We start from the raw sequence: 26,768 nt of genomic DNA on the forward strand, positions 1-26,768 counted from the left end.
AACACAGACATATATCAAATTAAAAATGACCTATTTATAAAAAAATTACTGAACAGTATATAAGAGAGAGTCCACAGCATTTTAGCCTCATCTCCAACTCTACTCCTCAGTTCCATTAGAAGAAAAATTCTGGCGGGAAGAGAAGAACATAAAAAGCAACAGTTTCCATGCCAGGGGGAGCTGATTTTTTTTCTGAGTGGCATGTAGGAAAATAAAACATACTCAGGGCATTGTAGGAAACAATATCAATCTTAGTATCGAACAAGTGAGGAAAGTCAACATCTCAGCAAATTTAAGGTTGCAATAACAGTTTAATCAAGCACCAGACCAGAAGACTAAGAGAAATTTAACGAGGAGGTCTAAGAATAAGAGTAATAGTTAGCTTTGATGAGTTCCATAAACCCGATAAATTTCCTCAGCGTGATAATGGGCCTGTATTGAAAATACACAATTAATATAATTTGAATGATTAAATGTTTTCTATCTAATATTAGAAACAGGAAAGATTGTCTCCTCTCAAAGTTCTATTTCACATTGTAGTAGAGGTTCTAGCCAGTGTAATCAGGAGGAGAAAAAAAAGAAATAAAAGACATCCATCTTACAAAGGAAAGATTAAAACTCTTTACTTGCATAACATGATCCTATTTGTAAAAATTCCTAAAGTATACACAAAAAAACTACTAGTCCGAACAATTGAGCTCATCAAGGTCACAGGTAAGCATATTGATATAAATGTAAAAATCATTCTTATGTATAGCAAGAATAATCTGAAAATAAAATTCAGAAAATGATTCTATTCACAACATCATCAAAATGAATAAAACCCTAAGGAAAAGAATAAAACTGTAAGACTTATGTAGTAAAAAAAAAATATTAAAATAATGATAAAGGAGATCTAAGTAAATGGAGATACAGTCTATGTTCATGAAATAGAAGACTCAAGATTGTTAAGATAACAATTTTCTACAAATTAATTTATAGGTTGAACACAATTTTTGTCAATTTCAAAGAAAGCTGTTTTGAAGAAACTAAAAGTTTATCCTAATATATTATAATGAGAAAGGCTCAAAAGTTGAATATAAGTTTAAAAAAAGGTAAAAGAGAATTTACAATTCTCAATTTCAAAACTTACTATAAAGCTACAATGTGTTACTGGCATAAGGACAAGAATATAGATCAACTAAAGAGGTTTGAAGGTTCAGAAATAAATCCTTAAATTTATAGTCAATTGCTTTTCAGCAAAGGTCTCAAGGTTATTCAATGGAGGAAAAATCATCTTTCCAAGAAATAGCACTAGGCAAATTGTATATTCACATGCCAAAATATTGTTTCATACCACACTGAAATACTAACATGAAATAGCTCCAAGATCTAAATATAAAAGCTAAATATATAACATTTTTAAAAGAAAACAAGAAAAATAGTAATGACTTTGGATTATTCAGTAAGTTCTTAGATTCAATGCCAAAAGCAAGATACTTAGAAGAAAACAATTGATAAATTAGACTTAAACAAAGAAAAGGGTGGAAAAAGCTGAGAGAAAAAAAAAAAAGGTATTGGCAGCAAAACAGACACACGGACCAATGGAACAGAATCGACAGTCCAGAAATAAACCCATGTTTATATGAGCAAATAATTTTTGACAAAAAAGCCAAAAACATACAGTGGAGAAAAGAAAGCCTCTTCAATAAATGATGCTGGGAAAACTAGAAAGCCACCTGCAAAAGAATGAAATTAGACTGTTGTCTATCACCGCACACCAAAATTAACTCAAAATGGATTAAGAACCTGAATATAATATCCAAAATAATAAAGTACATAGAAGAAAACATAGGAACTAAACTCATGGACCTTGGACTTAAAGAAGATATTATGAATTTGACCTCAAAGGCAAGGGAAGTAAAAGCTTAAATAAATGAATGGGACTACATCAAACTAAAAAGCTTCTGCCCAGCAAAACAAACCATTGACAAGGTAAAGAGACAACCATCTGAAAGGAAAAATATATTTGCAAGCAACGCTTCCAATAAGGGACTAATATCCAAAATATACAAAGAACTCATACAACTCAATACCAACAACAACAACAAAAAACAATCCAATCAAAAAATGGGCAGTGGACCTGAACATACACTTCTCCCTAGAGGACATACAAATGGCCAACAAATAAAGGAAAAGATGCTCAACATCACTAGCTATTAGGGAAATGCAAATCAAAACCACAATGAGATACCATCTCACACCTGTTAGAATAGCTATAATCAACAGGACAAATAATAAATGTTGGAGAGGATGCGGAGAAATAGGAACCCTCATACACTATTGGTGGGACTGCAAATTGATACAGCCACTACGGAAAACAGTATAGAGGTTCCTCAAAAAACTAAGAATTGATTTATCATATGATCCAGCAATCCTTCTACTGGGTATTTACCGCAAAGACTTGAAAACCCATATCCAAAAAGATATTTGCACACTGATGTTCATAGTAGCATTCTTCACAGTGGCCAGGACATGGAAGCAACTGAAGTGTCCTACAACAGATGATTGGAAAAAGAAGCTGTGGTACATATATATAATGGAATATTACTCAGCCATAAGAAGAGATGAAATACTCCATTTGTGACAACGTGGATGGACTTCGAGATAATCATGCTAAGCGAAATAAGACAGACTGAAAAAGTTGAAAATCACATATCATTTATATGTGGGATATAAACCTAAAAGCAACAAATGAACAGATCAAACACACAGAAACTCATGGACATGGACAGCAGACTAGTGGTTACCAGAAGGTGGGTGGGGAAGAGGGTAGGAGGGAGTTAGATGGGGTAAAAGAGGTCAAATATGTGATGACAGAAAGAAATCTAACTATGGGAGGTGAACACATAATGCAATATACATATATGCCTTACTGTTAAATTGTACACTGAAACTTGCTGAATTTTATTAACCAATGTCACAAAATAATTAATTAAATTTTTTAATTAAAATGTACATAAGATTGGACAAACACTTCATCAAAAAATCTACAGATGGTCAATAAGCACAGAAAAAAATACTCAGTACCATTAATCATTAGAGAAATACAAATTAAAACCTTAATTAGATACCACTTCTTATGTTTCACAAGATTTACAAGGATGTGAAGAAACTAGAACCCTCATACTTTGCCAGTGGGAACTTAAAACTGTACATTCACTTTGGAAAACAGTTGTGCAATTATTTAAGAAGTTAAACATTAATTAAGCAATTTCCTTTTTAGATATCTACCTCCCCAAAATGTTACAAACTGAATGGTTATGTCCTTCCAAAATATCAGTGTTATGGCACTAAACTCCCAGTGTGGCTGCATTTTGAGATGGGGCATCTTGGGAAGTAATTAACATTAAATGAGGACATAGGAGTGGAGCCCTGATCCTAAAGGTTCAGTGCCTATATAGAGGAAGAGACGCCAGAAAACTTGCTCGTTCTCTCTCACCTCACACACACACAAAGAGGTCCTGTGAGCACACAGCAAGAAAGCAGCTATCTGCTATCCGAGGGTTGAGCTCTCAACAGACACCAACGCTGCTGACACCTTGATCTTAGTACCCAGAACTGTGAGAATATAAATTTATGTTGGTTAAGCCACCCAGTGTGTGGTATTTTGTTATGGCAGCCTGAGCAGACAAAGATACAAAATGAAAAAAATGGAAACAATCCAAAGTCCCTCAGTTTTTGAATGGAAAAACCAAATGTGACATATCTGTACAATGGAACATTATTTGTCATTAGAAGAAACATATTCTTGATACATGCTACAACATGGATGGACATTAAAAAAAAAAAAAAACATTCTAAATGAAAAATGCCAGGGACAAACTACATATTATCTAATTTCATTTATATGAAATGCTCAGAAGAGGTAAATCTATAGAAACAGAATCGTGGTTGGTGTGGGGAGGAGTGGTGTTGTAGGAATGGGGATTGATTGACAGCAAATAGGCACGACGGATTTTGTTGGTGGTGGAAATGTTCTAAAACATGATTTTGGTGATGGTTCCAAAACTCTGTAAGTTTACTACTAATAACTGGATGGTATATTTAAAATAGATAGATTTTATAGTATGTAAATTATACCTCAATACAGCAGTGAGGGTAAGAGGGGAAGAAGATGGGGAGTAGGTAGTGCAAGCAGCAGCAAAAAGAAGTCAACCACCACTATGATAGGAAGAAACAGAAGCGAGTACCTCGGTCGTCAGAATTGGATAGCGTCACTAGGGCAGCAATAGCAGTGGAAATCTGTTTCATATAGAGAGATGGTTAGAGAAGCATGTTATAATTATTATAAGGTTTAACCTACTGGAACAATGACAACCCAAATAGGGTAGGCTTTCAATGAGATAGAGGTAGATTTCTCTCACATATAGCAGTCTACCCAGGGTGGCTCTACTTTTCCTGGAAGCCAGGCTCCATCTTGTTGCCTTTAAATCTTCTACTGGGTTGTTTTTATTTGTGTGGTCAAAGCTGGGTCACAGTCATATCAATATTCCAACTCACGGAGGGGCAGGGGAAGTGTTAATCTAAGGCAAGTAGCTTGTCTTCAAGTTGGAAGTGACTTGTATCTTGCCCATGTTTCCATCACATCCCATTGGTCTTCTGTATAACCATAGGAAAGCTAGGTAAGGCAGTCTTATTAGGGTGGGGATGGGGGCGGGGCGGCATAGACTCGGCTAAAACAGTGCTACTATGGAAGAATCTATTTTGAACAGTTCAGCACAGTGAGTGAGAGTTTATTCAAATTATGGCAACAGGTAATAGTGATAATCCACAAAAATGCTGATATAAAAGAGAATAAGTTTAAGTAATAGCAAGTACACTGACTCTCTCAAGCCTGAAGATGGGTTTTTACACACAATGAGAAAGACAGTTTGGAAACAGGTGACTGGACATCAATTTAAGGGCTAAATTCAAATAAAGGTCTTTGAGTTACAAAACAAATTTGCAAAAACAAGGCAAGACCTGAAAATGTGACTGCAGGTACTAGCCAGATAATTTGCAGGTACTCACTTTCACAAAAGAAATCAGGTATTAATTTGGTCCTGAGAAGACAGAAAAATCTGAGTTACTAACTATTATGAGAATTTGTTGCATACTCTGCCTTACTCAATATCCACATCACTTGCTCCCTTTCATCTTACAGGTCTCTGCTCAAAGCCATCTTATCAGGAAGCTCTTTTCCTGACTACTCTATTTAAAATGACACCTTACCGTCATCATCTGTATCCCTTCATTTTTAATTTTTCATACCAACTCTTCAATCTGAAATCACATGTATGTTGAATATATACATATGAATTGTATATTGTTTCCTAAACTAGAATATACCTTCCAAGAGAGCAGGATATTTGTTTTTTCACTGCTATACCATGAGTTCCCAGAATAACTCCTGAGTCATTCTAGACACTCAATGAATATTTGTAGAATTAATTCAGTGAATGAAAATAGGTTAGCAAAATAGCAAGGTTGGCAAGAATACTGAGATGATACTAAATTACCTCAAATGGACTGTTATATTTGGTACCAAATATTTGAGTCACACTGAAATGCAGGGGACAAACAAGTACTTCTAGTTGTGGGTGAAGGAAGGAAAGCAGAACCATACACATTCTTTGAAATCCCACAATACTTCATCTTTACTACTATTGAAGACTTTACAATTTATTGTACTTTGTATCATGATTGTTTCTATCTATGATAATGATATTTATCAAAATAACGTCTGTTATTTTCCAAACATAAGATTCTTGAAGGTAGAAACCACATCGACGAATCTTGGTATCTCTTTCAGTACTTATTATAGCATTTTGCAAATTATAAGCACTCGATAACATCTATTTAGTTGAAAAAATAAATGAATCAATAATTAATGAACAGTGGATGCCAATTTTTACAGATTGCAGGGCATTTTTTTTTTCAGATAAATAAGCCTCATTGGCCACCTATGATAATCAGAACAATAAAAATGCTTTTAAGTTAAAACATTAACTACTTTACTTAAAAGGCGGGAAAAGATAGTAATCACAGACTATGCATAAAAAAGAACTGTAATACATGATATCATTATTTTTTATCTACTTCCATCCAACTCAGTGAGGAAACACTCCGTGTTCACATGTAAAAAACCATAGTGTCATGACACTGCGTTACAGCACATAGTGCTAAACATATAGTAAAAATTCTTTGACAGCATTAGTTAATGCAAAACACTTTTTATATTCTAAAACTTGAGTTCTTATCTCTTTCTTTAATGTGGAAAGCAATTACTTCGCTGTCGATATGGAATAATTATTTTTAAAATATCACTTGCTCTTAATACACAGTGGAGGCATTGTGCCTTTGAAGTAGCATCTTTGAGCTCAGATTGTTTTCAATACTTTTGCTGCATTTTGAAAGAAATTCTAAGACTTTGCTATATAAAGGTTGATGTCTTAATCAATGTCATTATTAGTGTTTAATTTTACTTGCTGAATCATGATTTTTTTCCCAGGCTTTCACTATTCTACCACTGGTTTTGGAAAGAGGTGACCTTGAAGCCAAGGACAGGATAAAGACATTGACAGAGAAGTTATCATTTCTATCCTTGTGGCTTGATATTTCCATTCCCAGTCCATCCCTACCCCACATCACATTTTTCAGTCACAAAGATGTAATTTTGGACATGCCTGCTTATTTGATTAGATCGCTCCTCCTTTCAGAGCAAAAAGCGTGTCTTAACTTTTTTCCACCTTTGTGTTGTCTTTACTTTCTCCCTCAACTCAACACCCTAGCAGTAAATCATCTCATTTTTTTTTTTTTTTTTTACTGAAGTTTGTACTTTGTACTTCCTTCGTGGAACTACTGCCTAGTAATTGTGTTATCTATACACATAAATTTAACCTTCATTAGTAGTTTAAAGCTCCATGAAGATGCAGAGTACTCTTAAGTTACCTCTATATTCTTCACTAATTCTACCTCACTGTCTTGTAGTGGGATGCTGAATAATACTGGATGAAGGAAGGAATAAAGGCTTTCATAATGCCAGTCATGCTTTTGTGGATCATTCCTGCTTTTCTTCCTGCTCTGATACCTGCTGTTTGACTATTTGCTGCTCATTAGTATCTATTAAGCCATGGGTCTGATAAATAAAAAGATAAAATGCAAAACAGTTCCTTTTGTAAGATGTTAGTTTCTCCTTCTTGTTACTCTTTGTAAGTTACTAGATAACAAAAAATATTGGCTATGCAATTGATGCAACAAAGTGTTGGGTTTTTTTTTTTTACCCAGCATCTTAATAAGAAGTCTAATTCTCACAATAAAGCATTCCTATAAATAATGATATAAATGAAATTTATAGGAAAAATTTTCACCACAGAAAGTGGAATAAAATATTCAAGAATTTGTGAACATCTGATTCATCAATTTCGTTAGAGGATTTTCAACAAGAGACAAATAAATAGAATATTAGTTTTTATAAAGATCTCTCCATTGTCATATTATTTTAAGACAATCATGTACCCTGAATGAGTAGTCATTCAACTCTGCTGTGGGGTGGTCATTTGTAAACCAGTCCTATTTCTGGTTGGACCTAGTGCCTTTCTGAAGGGCAACTCAAGATTTCTAACATCAAGTCAGCCTTTGATGCACTGTGAAAATACCTAGGCATGAAGATTTTAGCTTGTATAAAACAAAAGTTAAAGGTCTGTATGAGGCATTCTTCCTAAATTTTGTAATCTGATGCATGCATTAAGTCTGAATAATACATTTCAACAGATAACAACATTTCCTGATTTGATTGGACAAGTCATCAAATCAGTAAGATTAGCTAAGATGTGCTTTTCCAATAGGCAATAATATGTAGTGGTTAATAATGATATCAGTTAAAATCGCAATAGGGAACAATGACACACTCGAAATAAGATAATTTGAAAATGGTTTCTTTTTCAAAAGAGTAAATTACACAGGTGTGGGTGGGTTGGAGCAGAAAAATGAAGGAAAGTACAAGAATTCAAAGCTAGTAATAGTGAGGTGATAACCAGCTCTAGCCCAAAGGATTGACAGGAGAGGAATGAGTGAGTCTCTGAAGGAGAAAGTGACGTGGAGCAGGTTCTTTTAGAGGAGCATGACTGTTGTTGAAGGTACACATTCATCCCAAGGTGATCTCACACAGGAGACAGAAAATAAATACTTTAAACTCATTTTCTTCCCTCTGATATATATGCCTGGGACTCCTGATTAGCAAACTTAAATAGAAAACAGTGTTCTAGGCACTGTTCTAAAAGTTTCAGATGAGACAAGTTACCTAACTTAGCCTTACCTGTTTTCTCATTTGTAAAATGCTAATAAGAACAGTAATCTTATAACTTATAAGGCAGTATAAAGATCAGGTGAAGAAAATGAAGCACATTTAACAGTTCATGGGCTATAACAAGTTATTAATAAATAAATGGAACTTCTCATTATTTGGCTTTTCAAATGAGGCTCTTTTGTCAGAATGTACAGCAAATATAAAAGCCAAAAATGATGTTTCTTTCCTAATTTTAGAGATTACTATATCTCTGTGCGTTACTCTTACTAAATGAAAGACAAAGAAAATTGAATAAAATTCTTTCTTTGATTTGTTTCATTTCATTTATTTTTCCTGAGAACACATACATGAAAAGCTCAAATGTTTCCATAACTGTATTCAAAATTAGAGTTACAGAGAGGTGAATTTCAAATCCAAAAAGGATCCAAGGATGACATCCCCATATCCCAAATGTGAGACCTGCAGAACTACCAGACTTTCCTTTGGAACATATTCCATTCATATTCCATTTCCAAAGGAAAACAATGAAGCAGATTTGGGTAACAAATGCATAAGTAATAGTGTTATCCAGAAAGTAATGACTTTGATGATGGAAATAAATATATGTAAAGTAACAGAATAAAAACTTGAATATTCGAAAATAATCTAATCTCTCAAACACAGCAAACCCATGCTTCCAAATGGTTTTCTCACATGCAATAGCCTGGAATGCTATTTCCTTTTACCTTTGCATGACTGGCTAATTTGCAAGCTCAAATCTTGGCTTAAATGTTACTTTTGTCTATCCTCCATAATCACTCTATCAAAAATAGGCTCATGGTTTTAAATCACAGACACACACCCCATCTGTTATTTTCTATCATAGTACCGTTTACTTTCCTTTATATCACTCTTCTCTGATAAAAAATATAATTACTTGAGTGTTTAGCTCTTTTATTCCTACTAGACTATAAAGTTTTGAGGTGCTTGAGTTAAATTTGTCTCATTTATCTGTATAAACTAATATAGTATATAGTCAATTAATTAAAAGAATTCTTACAAATAAGTGAACAATTGTGATGTTCATTTCTGAAATAATAATGAACTGTTCTTGGTGATTCATAGTTCTCTACCAATTGTTCTACCCTTTCCATATTTAAGCTTTAAGCGATTCCAAGAAAAGGAAGTATAAACTAATGATTCATTCTTTGCTCTCATGGAGCCCTGGTATAAATTTTAGATAATGAATGATGTTGGTATGACAACAAACCTGCCCTGTCCCATTTTAAGAGACATAGTAAACAGGGGTTTAAAATTATCCTATGAAAAGCATGAATCAATATTGGAAGGATGACCAAAAGAGGAAAGTGCTTGCTGAACTTATCCTGAGATATTTATATATAATATCATACATATTATATATATATATGTGTATATATATATATACACACACACACACATATATATAGTGCATATAGCATATATACATAGCTTATATACATATGGTTTATAAAATACAGATATCATTTAATATACACATATGTATATGTATAGATATGCCTATATGTGTGTATATATATATATAGTGAGTTAATATAGAGATAAATGTCCTTTAACTAGACAAAAGCACTTAAGAATTTGAATCAGAATTAAAAGATGAAATCACTAACTCTAAACAATAAAGATTACTGACAAATAAATATAATAATAAGAACAGGATTTAGGAGTAGGTAAGAGTGTGGTGGATGTGTCAGTTTCTTAGTCTTTGACCAGTAAGAATATGTCTTTTTTTTTATCCTCTCCTTACTTTCTAACACTAGAGCCATCCACATCTTGATTGATTTTTATAATATGAGTAGGCACATAGGACCATCTCAAAGCACCATTTAATTTTATACAAGTAAAAATTCAAAAGTAAAGAACAAAAATATTATTAAATATTCTGTCATTCTATTCAGAAATATTCTCTGTACTAGGATTGTTTCTGACTTTGATTTATATAAGAGTTTTCCCCCAAAAGAATTACATTCCGAGAAAACATTTCTTTTATACTTTGAAATGTATTTCCTATGTATAATAATATATAATAGACATACTGAGCCTGTTCTATGTTTTCTATGTTTTAAGTCTTTTCTGTGTTTGAAAATATAGCTTAAAGAATAACCTTAGCCAATCTTACTATTGTATTATAGTAGTCATTCAAGGACCAAAATGCAAATATGTCTTGAAATAAGGCATGAATTCCACAGAAAATAACATGATAGCATGTGCTATTGAAGAAATACAGTACTGGAAAGTCAAAGAAACCAACAATCAAGTTTTTAGAGTTACTATATGTCCATGTATAGTTGGAATAAAAATGTGCAGAAAATAGAAAGATAACCTTTTAAACAATCATGTCAGAAATAAACTCAAAATACCAGCGATAATGCATCTCTCAAAGCATAAACCTTTCCTTGAATTTATTTATATATCCAACCTTCAAATATATCGCTCTTCTACAACATTATGCCTCTCTGCAACTGAATTCCATTTAGTTATGACTCAGTGCCTTATTTACTTCACTGATTGTATTAAGCCTACACAAATCATCAGAAAGCTTTAATTTGGTCTCCATGGGCTTTCTTGACTTCCCAGAAATAATAAGTAGGTATTTTAAATCCTCCCAACCCTAAGTACACATGTTTCAACATCACTACTATTTGCCAAATAAATTACAGTGCAAATATAACTCTCATTTCCCTGTGCTGACTAGCAGAACTAGCCCAGGAAGAGAGGGAAAAAAAAGTAGAAACATTTAATTTCAATAATATTTTTTACAACCCCAGCATTCAAGATCTTGATAAAAAAGAGACAGTTGGGCAATAAATGACACGGATTAGGCAGAAAATAAGCTTAGTATTATCAGTGGTATCCATGAGAACCAGCAATACATGTGGTAGAGAATGTTTGGGATGGTAAGGTCAGAGGAAGATAGAAACTTACCATGGACACATGCAATGGTGCTAAATCATTATGTTCTCTGCTATAATTAAAATGTATTTAGATTACTAGAGAAACTCACAAACCATAATTTTCGCTTGATTTAATCATCACATAATGATCACATAATCATAGTAATCCTGTGGAGAATGTATTCCCATTTTATATATGAAGAAACTGAAGCACAGAGACATTAGGTGTGTTCAAGGTCCTACAGATAATAAGAGATGGAGTAGAATTCATATAAAGGCAGATTTATCTAATTCCAAGTCCATTGCATTTAATTTCTTTTTTTTTCCCACCCCAAGTAGGATAAATGGCATCAAATTTAGACATATATTGAACCAAATTCAAAATCCCGAGTATATACAGCACAATACGAAGAGTCAAGGATTAAAAAGGGGATGAATGAGGAATTAAAATAGAGCATTATAATCGAGAGCAAAAAGGAGAGGAACACATATAGGTCATGACCTAACACAACAATAGATAGAGGTCAAGCTAACCAGGTAAGATTACAGGGCAGCCAATGAAGAGCACAGCACAGTGCAGAGTAATTAGCTCAAGGCTGAATGCTTACTGGCACCCAAAAAGTACTTGCTGATTCATTCTCTTTTTTCCCAAAATATACAATTTCCCATTGCACATTGGATTTGTGTATGCTCCTTTTAAAAGTGTTTCAGTGATAATTCTTTTGAAAATTACAAGATAATTCAACCAAATGTTGCATGAGTACTAAAAGACTACATATACTATGATTCCTATGAACCTAAAAACAATTGCCAAGGTCATGCAAAAATAGGTGTTAAATGTTAATAATAAGTCAAGTTATTTTTTTTCTCAAATTAAGGAAGTAGACTGGATCATTTGAGACTTGGATATCAATAACAGTGATAATAGTTTAAAATTTCTGAATATAGTAAAGTTATTTTTGGTTTCTCAACATGAACTTACACTATTTTTATAACTACATAATGGACTCTCATTACAATGCAGGGCACAGGTAAGTGTGGTTTTTAATCTAATAAACCATATATATTCACAGTCACTTTAAGACATAGAGGCGATTCTTTTACAAAGTCAGTATCATAAAAGACCGATTAAAATCGGAATTATGTTGCCATAATAATACATTCTGTCTATAGAGATAGAAAGAAAATAGAAGTGGTTTGCTTTTATTATGAGAAAAATATTTGATAGAACGAAAGAACACTTAAGCAACAACAAAAGAATAAATCTTTACCTCCATTAAACACAGCTTTATAGAAAGCTGCTAAAAATTCTTCTAAATAAAACAAGATTCAGAGCAGTACATATTGCTAAAATATATATTTTATGAGGCAACTTACACAACAGTACATGACTGCAGACGGTGAGGTAAAAGGCCTCAAAGAAGAAAAGCTATAAAATTATGATATAAAGGTCTATAAACATTTGAATTTCAATCTATTCATAGTATTAGAGACCTGTTACTTTAACAGTGTGGCATTGAATGAGATCAAGGAAAGGCTTACAATACAGGAGTACAACAATAAATCACAGAAAAAAAATTAAGCTATGCAATATGTATTTTCATTAACATTATGTTAAAAGATAAAGTCATGAATTTCTTTAAGAAAAAATTCCCTCTTTTCTGAAAAGTAAATATTTTAAAAAGCTATAACATATTCCTTTTACTATTAACAATTAAAAATCTAAGTTATAGGTAGAAGGCGATGGCATAATGTTTTTTCATGCTCTAAAAATCCTCAAACCCTCCTCAAGTACATGTTTAAGCTTTCTGCAGTCAGGCACTGTGTCTTCTATTTCCTTTGTTATCTCCTATTGTAACTGGCACAATCTTGAAACAGTACTAGTCATTTTATAAGTACTTGGATAGACTGATTTGACTGAGTATTCCTAAAATTAGATTCCAAATTTATCTTATTTCAATTCTTCTTGATGGGCAATTCTTCAATGGAAAGGGGTAGTATAAGATGTTTAAAAGAAAGCATAAAGTTGTCTCTAACAGATATAGAATTCTTCATACTTTATACCTACATTGATGATGGGTACTGAAGATCACACAATAGATTCTGATTCCAGACTTTAAAGGCCCATCCTCAGAATGTGGCAAGTAGGGAGGAAAAGTGACCTAGGACTTGGCAGGGGATTACTGGGAAAATGACCAAACTAAATATCCCAGACTCCTGAAGGAAAGCAGATGGTCCAGACAGCCACTGTATGGACGTCTAGTATCCCCCAAGATGTGTGAGTGCTTGGAGATGACTGGTCACCTGCATCACTTCTTCCTTCTACCTCCTTCACACATTTAATTGGGTACAAGTTACACAGAGCATTGGGCCTAGAGACTGGGATGCATAGCATGAAACCAGCCTTGATGTGAGAAAGGAAAGAGGAATGAAAAACTGATTAAACAAATGAATGAAAGAGTAATATTATAACTACATGAAGTTCAGGGGTTTTTTTATTGGCCCCTGGAGCCACCAACTCTCAAAGTTTGGTTTATTGTCAGGCAATTCAGAAAATAAACTGGAATTGGAGCTACACAAATTGGTCCAGGAAAACAGGCTAATGAGGCATACACACTTAAGACCTATCCTAGAAAAGTTACAGAATCCAATCTAAGCATTTTGGAATTAGCAGACTTTTTATCACAGTAAAAATATCCTAATAAATCAGAGAGGAATATAAATTATGAGATTAAACCCTGGAACAAAGCATCAAATAGTGGGGCCACATAAATCATTCTTTTACATCCCCTTTGAACCAGACTACTTAAATTTAGCCTTTGGCATGAGAAATATTCACAATGAATGGTGATGTGTTTTGGAGAAGTGCTTTTCTTCTAGTTAGATTTCCTTATACTCTTTTTGGCTATACTACTCTCCTATTATCCCTTTTACACACATTATATAAATATTTGTGTCTTTTATATATCACTCTAAAGAAACGAGACTGACTTTATAAACCATAAAAGAAAGCAGTCTCATTGTTTACACTTACGATAATTTTATTTGGAAGATATATGAGGCAAATCCAACAGAAATTATCACAATGTTAAAGTGAGATGTTTACTTTTTTACATTGATTTGGGAGCAATCAATATTCATGTTGTGGTAGGCAAAAGAGTAAGCTGAAGATGGACTAGGCTGAAACTTGGAAAATGAGCAATCTTAACTATGGCTGCTTTTTTATATTAAATACAGATTTTATAACTATTTTGTTTATAATGGGTTGCAATCTAGCAGAAAGAACAATAATGATAGTTAAATGCCTGTTTCTTTCAAACAGGATCATTTGTGACTCTACAGTATGATTTTGCCCTTACATTCTTCTCACTATGTATTTCATTTTTAGGTGTTTTTATAAGAACAAATATTTCCAAATGTTTTAACTGAATCTTGCCATTCAATGGCAACACATGGTGTTTTACATCCTTCCCGAAACATCTGGTGAGTGCAAAAATTATACATGGATTCATATTTTTGCCTCACATTCCTATGTGACCATTTTTATAAATGCATTCCCCATACTTTCCCTGACCTTTTTTTCTTATAAATTCTTACCTTTCATGGTCTATAGTGGTGTTGGTCTCAGCTAAGAGCTAACAATATAAAAAGCTGCTATTGCTTTCAGTAGAGACAGCAGTGTCTTTCACACTGGACATTTGTGCATCTATGTTATATCCAGTACACAGATGTCACAGAGCATACAATATACAAGAGAGGAATAAGAAGAGAAACTCAGCAACAGCTGTTTTGGTTTGATCAACAGAACCTACAAAACTCTCTTTCTGGATTCTGGTGATGGTAAAGTTCTAAATCTGGAAATGTGTTCTGAAGAGTTATGAAATATCTCATCCATAGAGATGAAACTGACCTTAAAAATACATCATTTATGTTCAGATTTCTTCATTATTTATAATAAGGAAAACCAAGGATAAAAGAACAAGAGTGATTTATACAATGCAACTGGTATTAATCAACTAGATAAGAATTTTCCTACTCTTTCATGCGATCTAAAATCTATGAACATAAAAAGAATCAAAACATATAAATCCATTATAATTTTTCATTCCCTGTGGTATTTAATGAAGTCCTAGATTACATGTGTGCTTTCTCCATATGTACGGCTAGCAGATACAGCAAGAAAAATATTAGACCAGTAGTCTGAGATCTTGGTTTAGTTCTTTCTCTCCTCTACACTTTCAGTGTGTAGGAAAATTACTTAACTACTCTGGTCTTAATTACTTCATCTGTATAGTAAAAACATTCAACTAGGTTTATATAATTTTCCGCTTCTATGATTCTCTAGGTTTTCAAAAATATCCCACATGATATATTTTTTACATATATCATCTTAAAGGAGAAAGCTTTATCCCAGCTACGAAGTAACCTACCAAAAAAAAAATCTCCTTATGTTAAGGTATGATGATTCTTTGCCCTTAATCAGCATCCCACAATTCACCAGACAAAAGATATATACTGGCTTATCAACAAATATATTCAAAAAAAAGAAAAAATAATTATGAAAATAAGTAGTTTATTTCAAGGTTACTTTTATGAAAACAGAAATATTTTTCTACTGATCACTTATCTACAAGTGCTGAGATTAATATTACAGGACAATGATAAAAATGATTAAATACTGTAATTATCTCCAGAGAACAGAATATTGATTCTGTGTTATAACTAATATATCATCTTTCAGAAACTCACCTCAAAATAATTATTTATTATTTAAAGTAATTATTACTGTGTAAAAATTTACTGAAACCTAAGCTACAAAAGAACATTTTAATAGTACCATTATGCTTTATTATTGTTTATGGGTTAGACTGTTTATCTTTAAATACTTCTCTCTTATTAAGTGTCAACAGAGAAAGATAAGGTAACCAAAATTTTAAATTTCTAAAAATACTGTCTCTTAAATGTGTCTGGTGGGAGGAAGTTCTAACAATAAAATAAATTGAGGATTTCAGATTATTAGATTTCATTTATCTATATGTTAACCAATGTATTATCATTTGTTATCACCAAATATCTACATGCAAGCTTGGTGATATTTGTTCAGGATCAGACTTTCAAATTCAAACAAACAACAACAACAATAACAAAAACAGAGAGAGAACTCAAAACCATGAATATTTTAGAAGTTCATCAGGAGTGCTAATGTGTAAACAATCAGTAAAAATTATATCATTGAATCTTTCGCCCTGCTTTGGAACTTGAAAAACAAACAAGCTGATTTAAGACCTTCTTTACTATAGATTTTAAGGGTTTTACAGCAAAGATGTGATCATAGAAAAATTGGCAATTTTTGATGGCACAATTGGGGTTTCCTCCTAAATTACTTCCTCAAGATATTTAAGAAAATACTCCTGAATTCCTTCAAGTTCTCTTTCAGTTGAATATTTTCTCCTTATTATTTTAAACCAGTCAATTACAAAAGGAGCTCTAGAAAGAAATATTTTTACTTCTAAAATTAATGGAGATATTTCTTGTTATTGAATAGAGTAACAATTGAGCTCCAGAGCTTCATTACCTAGAGCAGACCATCAAAATAACTGATCCAGAGCATCCTGTTTGTATCAGAAACCATAAGGCAAACTGTGAAGCTCTGTCCTATTTCTCGACAAACATGTAGTGGTCTCTGTCTCAGAAACAAATCTTATTTCCTTTCTCAATTGGCTTTCAGTGCCACAAATTCTTTTAATTCACAATCTTTCTTTTGAGAGATATTTTTGTTTCCAGAATTTAGCTGGCAACAGAATGCTTATAGAAAGCAATATGTAAAGAAATTAATTGTGGTATTTTAAAAATTATCTTTGCTTTTCAAAGTGTAGTCTCTAAAAAAGGTGTGAGGAACATATTTATTCAGACTCTGTAATTCCCTTTTACCCATTGTGTTGTCTTCATTTCTTTATATCCACACACTTTCAAAGTGGATTTTTAAAAGGCATGGTTATTTTAGCATGTCTTCTAAGTTAATTTATAATCATTAATCTGTAGTTAATCAGAAGATAGTCACAAAAATAAATTGGTCCTCATTTTTTTCCTGCTTTCATTCCAGTCATTAAAACTAAGGGTTGAGAAAGAAATATCATAAAGATTTATTTAAAGTGAATAACACATTCTTTCAAGAACATATATTCTTTTATATTATTGGGTATTCTCCTCAAATTCGACTTTATGATTTTACATACTGCTTCTTTAATTCTGATATTAATTTTAACAGCTTTTAAATATTTCTATAGAAAATTTATCAACATATCCATTATTTAAAGTCCTAGGTTCCTAGGATAATTCTGATTTCAAAATGTAAATAAGTGGATGTTTACATTAATCTGACTTTTTAAAATTGATGTTTACTAATTAAAATTAAAATTCCATCATATTATAAACAGTCTATTATTTGCAAAACCAGCTTTTACTTAAATCACTTCTGTTCATTTCATTAAAACAATACTTTTTCACTCCATCCAATTAATAGGAAGGAAAATCTATTAGATCACTAATTATTCTAACCATTCTCTCACTGATGAAAGTAAACATAAATAAGTTGCAACAGTAACCAATGCTATTGATCAAAAAACATTTTCTAATAAAGGTTACCTATATAACATGCAGATACAACATTAGATGAAAAGGACACTTTTAGATAAACATTTATGTTTATTCTCCTTATCCCTTCATTATTTGTCTTTAAAAAGTTTCTTGCCAAACTTTAGTACATATATCTTGTGTAAGTATCTTTAGTCTAAATACATTACCACAAAAAAAAAATATAACATACACTAGCAGCAAAAATCTTCATGAATGACTGTTTTGCCAAACAGCTAAATAGTTTATTAGCATAACAGCATGCAAAATATAATTCTATTAGTCAAGATCTTTCAATCAAAATCTTCATTCATACAAATGATCATTCCAGTATGATAAAAATAATTTGTATTTTTATGACTTTGTACCTACGAAAAAAATTAATTCACTCTAAGTATACAGTGAGAATGGAGAAAAGTGCTTTAGTATTTCGCACACTGTAGAGCGTAAAAAATGTCTAGCCTAGGTCAGTATATTAGGATCCCAGCACAATACTTGATTTATATGTAGTATCTAAAAGTATGTACTACATACATTTGTCATGAATACATCTGAAATAAAACTATGTACTACATAAATTTGTCATGAATACATCTGAAATGTCATCACGAGTTGTAACAACATCAAGGTGGCAGTTATCTCTAATAAGTCGAAAGTAAAAATTCAAATAGAAAGTTCTAATTTTGGAAATGTTTCATTTACGTCAAAATCATAAAATGATGTAAAGTTTTAGTGTAAATATTTAAATTCCTTTCATATTACATTTTGATTAAAACAATAACTTTCCACACTCTGCCCTCAGAAGTGGAATAATAGTATCAACATCTACCAAAAACACTCTTAGGAAAAGCAATGCCGCAAAGATGCAAAAAATGATATCCGTGTTTAATGGCTCTTTACAAATCTAATTTCAATGCCATTTAAATTGAAAGAAAAAAAAAAACAATAAAAAGTGGACTGCTGATGAACCTTACCTTCTTGAACTGCTTGAAAAGGGTTGTTGCCATCAACAAATGTCACCGAAAATGTGATTTTCTCAGTCTGTAAGATCTCCTCATTCTGGTTGAGGTCGCCAACTGCTGTGCGAAACACCTCATCATCCTTTTTGGCAGATTCATCAAAAATTGCTCCTAGAAAGAAGTAACCATTGCCATTAAACAATAACATAAATATTGTGTCATGCCCACTGGAAATATGCCAAAGAGACTTATGTATTTGAAAAATGTATACTTTCACTTAAAGTGTGCACTTTATTTATTATTGAAACACATTGTACTGGAAGCGGTGTGATAGCTCAGCAGGAATGTAGTTACTTCTTCCAAATGGAAATGATGAATAGCACATCAGTGTTATTGCAGGGAGAGCACAGGGATGACAATAAAATAAGTACAAAAAGCTTTTGGAGGACAAAGTGGCTAATATATTGAATGTCTTATATCATGAGCTCTTTAGGAATTCATTGCTGGAAAATTTTTTTTCTGAGTAATAGATTATATTAGGAAACTTTCTGAGACTCTGTAAACACAGTACATAGGAATCAAACTTCTATTACAATCTTAATTCACTTTTTATTTTTATTTCTTTCCTTTTATTTATTTATTTATTTTTGAATGAGGGTTTCAATTTCTTTTACAGTGGCAAATTCAGTAATATTTATAGAAAATTTAGAGACATAAATCAGCAGAGGTGATTGAGAACTATTTCCTGAAAAACTAACATAAATCTTAGTGGATAAGCATGGCATTCTTCATTCACAGTAATAATAATGATGATGATAAGAGTTGTGGTTAACTTTTACTGAGTGGTTGTCAACATTTAGTATTATATTAGTTAAACATACCAGTTCTAAGGGTCAACTGATTTCAAAGTCTGACTCTGCCACTTGTTAAGTACATGACCTTGACTAAAGGATTCAAATTCTAAGCCCATCGACATTTGTAAAATCTGATAATACTTATGCATAAGGTTTATATGGATATATACATAATATGTACATGTACATATTATGTATATATCCATATAAACATAATATGTTTCTTGACTATAATATCCATTGTAGTGTGTATTACATGAGCTTATCCATACTAAATGTAAGTAAATTGTGGTAACTAAATAGTAAGTTCTCAGTAAATGCTAGTATTTTCTTGTTTTTAAATACTGTGATTCAAACAGTGCTTAACATTTTCTATTAATTTTTTCTATATTATAGTATTTCATTTAATCCTTAAAATAATTATGTGATATGTATATGTATACTACTACATACACATACAATTATAAAATTGAGATTTAGTGCAAGGACTATACCTAAGTTCACACAGCAAGGGCTCTGGCTTCCTTGATTCCAACGTCCTTGCTCTATGGGATACTGCCTTCCAGGATTATACCCATAAGAAATATAAGAATTTTTATGAGGATCCTGACTTTATTACAAATCTTGGAGCTTCTCTCCCATCTGGCCAGGTATGTTTCATTTGTATTCATTCCTACTCTTCTAATTCTAAACAGGTAGATTTTTTTATTGTTTACTATTTAATTATTTTTTTATTGTTTACTATTTAATTATAAACATTTGGGCTAATGTACTTTTTGTCTTTTTGAATAAACTGAATGAATTCCCTCCTGATAAAAAAAATATACACACCTCAGGGTTATGAGGTGACATGACAAAGGAATGTACATGTACATATTATGTTTATATCCATATAAACATAATATGTTTCTTGACTATAATATCCATTGTAATGTGTGCATATAAAAATAAAATTACATGTATATGAAAATCTTTTTTCATACATGAATAGTTATTATACACACATGTAGGAAGAGACAAACAGACCATATGGGCAAGTACAAATATACATTATATGTTTACACATACATAAAGTTTTATATACAAAAAGCAGACACACTTTTATACATTTATGACTGAAGCCCCAAGCTTTCTAGTGAAAGACAGATCATGATATTAAACATACTTTATTAGAGTCAATACCTGATAAAGCAAGGGTAAAACTATGTCCATTTCTGACAAGTGTGGCAGGTTATTTTTGACCTCTCCACCCTAAGTGACCTCATCTGATACTATTACATCTCAGTGTAATGATTAATCTAGATTCTGAAAAGAATTATCACAAATTAAAATTAGTTTCCATGAATGTGATAATTCTTCTCAGAATCTAGATTAATCATGTGATAATTCTTTTTAGAATTTAGATTATCATGTGATAATTCTTATTAGAACTTAGATTAATCATCACGTTGAAATGTAATAGTATCAAATTCAGATATACAAGTTTCTTTAGCAGTTTGTAGGAAGTATGATATAAATATAAAATAAAAACTTCATTTTAAACCAAATAATCTAAATATGTATTCGCAAAGAAGTGATATGTTTATATAAAGATGCTTCAGCTTGTCACAGATTCTAAATGGATCTTTTAAAAGAAGTTTCTAATCAACCTTGTTTTATATAGTGAGTGATGTTACTGACTTCTACTGAGTAGTAGTAATACATTTTTAATGGAAGCATTTTACTATTACCTGACAGAACATTTAAAATTGCCTTAAACATTACACCTGGTTTAACAAATGGTAGAAATCTACAGAAATGATAACAAATAGGTCAATTCCGTGCTGAATTAAGATATAGCGAAAGGAAATGAACAAAAGAAGCAGCTCATCTTTCTGCAAACAGCAAGGAAGTACACCGAGGAAACAGTTCATCTTACTTCACACGGCATAACCAAAGAACAGATCATCTTAGCCGACACTTAAAATCCAGTGATTTATTTACTTCTTTCCTCAACTATAAAAATCTCATCTTAAATTTGGCTTTTTACCAAAAGAGCAGATGTAGCATTTTGTAAGTATTCTGAAAACAACCTGGCACGTTCCACATGGAGAATCTAAGGGAAGAAGGTCCTTTCTTATTTCATGCACTTCCAATGGTATAGCAATGCCCTGGTATTAATGCACACATATTACCAGTCTGTCAACATCTAACATCCTAGATTTACTTTTTTTGACCTGTGTAAAGCTTCTCAGGTGCAACAATCATAACTGTACAGCTAACATGGTGACACAGCATCTAGTTCCTTTCGATGAATTAATTCTTCCACCACTTACACACACACATACACACGCGCGCACAGTATTTAATCAACAAATTATACTCTACATTTCACATTGGCTAAACTGGAGGGAATAATAACTAAGTAACAAAAAAGAAAAGTAATGCCTCCTAAATATTCCTATTATACCAATGTGTAACTAGTCATTTCCACTATCAGGGACTGATGATCTGTCCCTCCAATGGGAAGGAAAAGAAAGGTTTTATTTACCCTTATACATATACATGTGGGTATACATACATGTTTTTAAATACAAACTATATCATGTTTACTTGTCTTCTTATTATATTTTAGAAAGGAAATAATTATAATTTATAGTAATGTTAAAAACATGGTGATATCTTATTTTTTAATTATTGTGAAGTATCATGTGTACAAACTAATATTTTATACCATAAAATTATTTTACACGAATTTAAATTTGTATATATGCTTGTGAAATAAAACATTTATAAGTAGTTACTAACCTGACCAACTCAATAACTCTCAAAAACATTCTAAGCATTTCAATCTCCAGGTCTTTTTTCATGTTGCTTCTACCATGGATGTATTCATGGTCTCCCTAGCAAAATATAACTTCCTGGGTCACAAAAACTATTTTTATACTTAAAGTGTCTATAAGGGATCCTGAATAAATTAGATACTCAAGAAACAGTAACTGATTAATCTTTCCTTATATTTAGTCAGGCATAATCTTGTAAAATAGGATACTTAAATTCAAATATACAAGTAAAAATGTAGCTGTGACTAATCTAAATTAAAACAAAAGTAGACTCGCAAATGTACTTGCATGTGAATTTATAATCACGGGCATTATCATGACTCCAGAAGACTCAAATTATTCAGCAAGATATTAATCATACACTTATATTCTTAGTTTAAATGTGTAAATTCTATTTGTCTTATACATATAAGAAGCAAGTGGAGAAAACACTATTCAGCTGGTAAGACAGGGGAGGAAAGAAAACATCATCACCTAGCTCAGAATTTCCTCTAAAAATATTGAGAAAGGTTTTGATACATATCTTGATAATACTTTTCTCTATACAGGGTTGGTAGAATTATTGAAAAATAGATATATATATATTTCATTTATATAACTAACACACCAAATAACATTTAAAATGATTCTAAAACTAGAAAACAAGCAAATATCAACACATTTACATTACCCTTACATTATCAATTTATGCTTAAAACCTGATAATCTAAAAAGATATTTATGAAACAATCCCCCCCAAAAAAAGCACAGTCAGAATTCAGAGTTGTAAATAAAATCAGATAGCTCATCTTTTTTCTAGTCATAGAGTTCAAACATTTTTACTCATTTAATTTATATATATATATATATATATATATATATATATATATATATATACACACACATATATATATATATACATACACATACATGTACATACAGTCTTAAAAAATAAATTTTACAGTGTTATATGCAGTGAATCTTTAATTTCTTTGAAGCAACACTGTTGATTCTCTTGGCTTTTCTCTCTGTGCATTTTATCCTTTTTTTTTAAATCCTATTCCATGCATAAATGTATCCACCCATTCAACTATCCAATCAACCTTCCCTCAACACAGAGATAATCATCAAAGTCAAGATGCTTTGTTCTTAACAAAATGATTTGCTGAAATCTATTACATGTTAAATCAGACCATCATAGAATTAAGGTGACTTGTTCAGATAATGGAAATGGGCAATTTTGACTTCATAGACTCATAGCCAAAAGAAATTTTTAAGATAGTATACATAAACCTCACTTTTCAGAAATTGAAGTGAATAGACTTTAAGTGATTTGACCAAAATTACACAACCAAATGTTAGAAGGAGTGGAGTAAAAATTTAGGTTTTCTGGTTCCGAGTTTGGTGTTATTTCTTGCATATTTAGCTTTTTTCATTTCAAGTATCTACTTTATAACAAATTATGTCATATATGTATTTGTACATGTATTAGATATATATTATCCACATATGTGTACACACACACACACACACACACACACACACAAATACATATATAGTTGTCCCATGGTATCTGTGGGGTTTGGTATCAGGACACCAATGTAGACACCAAAATCTGCAGATGCTAAAGTTCCTTATATAAAATGGCATAGTATTTGCATGTAACCTACATACATCCTCCTGTATACTTTAAATAATCTCTAGATTACTTATAATACCTACTACAATGTAAATGGGTATAATTATACTGTATCGTTTAGGGGATAATGACGTGAAAAGAAAAGACTGCACATGTTCAGTACAGATGCAATCATCGTAGGCCTAACTACATAGTCCACGTCAGCAACAACACAACATTTTTTTAATATTTTTGATTTGTGAGTGGTTGAATCTGCAGGTGTAGAACACACAGATATGGAGAGCTGACTGTATATTTAATAACTACTACTACCTCTGGTGATTAGTATATCAAATTCATTTCACATAAGCCAGGAGGTATTTGAAATTGAAGAGTCATAGCAAAAACCTGAACATAAGACTGTTTTTTACATTAAATTTATTCCTCTTTGCCTTAGAAATTTCAACAATTTAGCTTAAATGGTTACAACAAAGAAAAAAAGGGCAACTCTTTGCTTTGGGGCAATTAATCGGTGACAGTAGAATTGACAGTTCTGCAGACCTATTCAGAATTGTTAAATCATCATATAGTCTCACTTTTTTAAATGCTTATATCCACAAGTAGGTTTTTCTTTTTTTTAATTTAATTCTAATGGTGCATTGGGCATACAATATGAGTGTACTGTGCACAGATATAGAATATCAAGTCAAAAAGAATGTATAACTTTTTTGAATCTAACTCATGGGTATTCCCATCAATGCCAAGTGGAAATTGTGCATACATTTCAAAAGGAGGGCAAAGAAAGACATCATAAATACTATACAAATCAGATTTCTCTTTCATTTCACCTCCCGCTTATATTTAAGCTCTCGGGTCACAGAAGAAGAAAAAAGTTGAACATGTTCAATATGACTAGACAACAGAAAAATTAGCAGAATTGTAACCACATGGAATAAGCATTTTCTATACCATTTGACATCATTACCTGATCATACAGAGTAGCTACTATTTCAGCGGGATATTATTACTATGAAGGCATTGTGTGTGGGTGGGTGTGTGCTTATGTATGTGTGTATATATATATTATGTGTGTATATATTACATATGTATGTGTATAGGTTATGTATATATAATTTGCCAAGATAATATTACATTGAAATATCCTCCATGAATTAATTCGGCATTAGAAATGTTATCAGTAGTCCCTTCTCATTCGACAAAAATTTTCTTAATATGTTCTATGCTAATATCTTCATAGGCAGGAAATAGGGTTTCATTAACAGGTATATTTTCCTCAGTTCACCTTATGTAACCCTTCACAAAGCACTCTAAGGAAGTAAACTGTAATAATAACGTTGTTGGAAAGAAAGTTCTGAATATACACCAATTTCATGACAATTAGTAAATCTTATTCTGAATCAGAGGCAATTTTACTTTGTTGTACTTCTCTCAAGTTTATAATAATTGAAATAACAATAGTGAAAGTAATTAACATTTATTAGTAATAAGCACTGTACTAAGTGATTCACTGGCATTATATCATTTAGTTTTGATTAAATTCCTTTGACAAAAATGAGGCCCAGACTAAAGTAACTATTCAAAGATCCAAAACTAGTAATGACTATGGCAGAATTCACAGCCCTCAGTTTCAAAGCTAACTTCCTAAAATATCTATGAGTTTAATATCTGGCAATATATTTATTATAATATATTTCTATATTACCAAGTGATGTGCATATTTTTATTTTCATAACTATCACTAAAGTTTTATTTGTACACTAAAATTCTCTAATAGGTTTTAATCATTTTGTTTGATGAATTTTATTAACTAGTTTATCAAACTAGGCCTAGTTTGAAAGTTTTTAAATAATGTTTTTTGCAGTTTTTTGTAAATATCATATTACCACAATAATGTAAACTATACCATGTAAAGAGTAGTTTAACTCAAGTATTTACATATTTTTTTCTCAAACTTAATATTTAAGGTTGCTTTTGAATTAAGCATCTAATATTAACAAAGAATTAAATAGATGTAAATTTCTAAACATCAGGTTAAATGGTAATTTTTGCATTTACTTAAGAATGTTATGTGAGTTCCAATATTATATGCACTTTAGGACATTCTTAAATACAAAGTTGAGAACAAATCTCTAGCCTTTCATTTATATGGAGTTAGAATTTTTTTTTTCACTTTAGTGACTAATGATCCTAACAGAATGACAATGCCAGAGTCATTGACTTTCTATAATAAAAGCTTTTAATAATTTACTTGAGTCTGTAATATTCAAATTATGACCAGGTATAGAAACTAACTGGCTCATTATCTCCCAATGTCTAATGCTTACTTAGCATTTTGTTCTCAAAGTACATTATAATATTGACTTCTACTTCACCCGCCATAATTATCTAGTTTATAGACAAGCATCATTCTTGTTTTATAGATAGATAATCAAGTGCAAAGAGGATACTGCCAAGATTACAGAAAGAATTAGTTATAATGTAGAAAGGTATAACTTAAAGTAGATAAAATTCCACACCGATCACTAAAGTGATTATATACAAATACTTGAAGGTATATTGTGATACATGAAATGTTTATATTGCTGATACATTTAAATTCTGATTTTTCCTCAATATATTA

General features: G+C 31.6%; 1 protein-coding gene across 2 annotated transcripts in view; it reads right to left on the reverse strand.

Moving 5' to 3' along the window:
- GRID2 (glutamate ionotropic receptor delta type subunit 2) overlaps positions 1-26,768 on the reverse strand; it is a 1,302,586-nt gene that overhangs the window by 1,029,623 nt on the left and 246,195 nt on the right. For both annotated transcript variants that reach the window (XM_011356280.1, XM_011356282.1), the window contains exon 2: positions 18,870-19,025. In XM_011356280.1, the coding sequence (XP_011354582.1) occupies positions 18,870-19,025 (156 nt within the window). The remainder of the gene's footprint in view (positions 1-18,869; positions 19,026-26,768) is intronic.

Source organism: Pteropus vampyrus, unplaced genomic scaffold (genome assembly GCF_000151845.1).
Source record: "Pteropus vampyrus isolate Shadow unplaced genomic scaffold, Pvam_2.0 Scaffold25, whole genome shotgun sequence".
NCBI classification, from domain to species: Eukaryota; Metazoa; Chordata; class Mammalia; order Chiroptera; family Pteropodidae; genus Pteropus; species Pteropus vampyrus.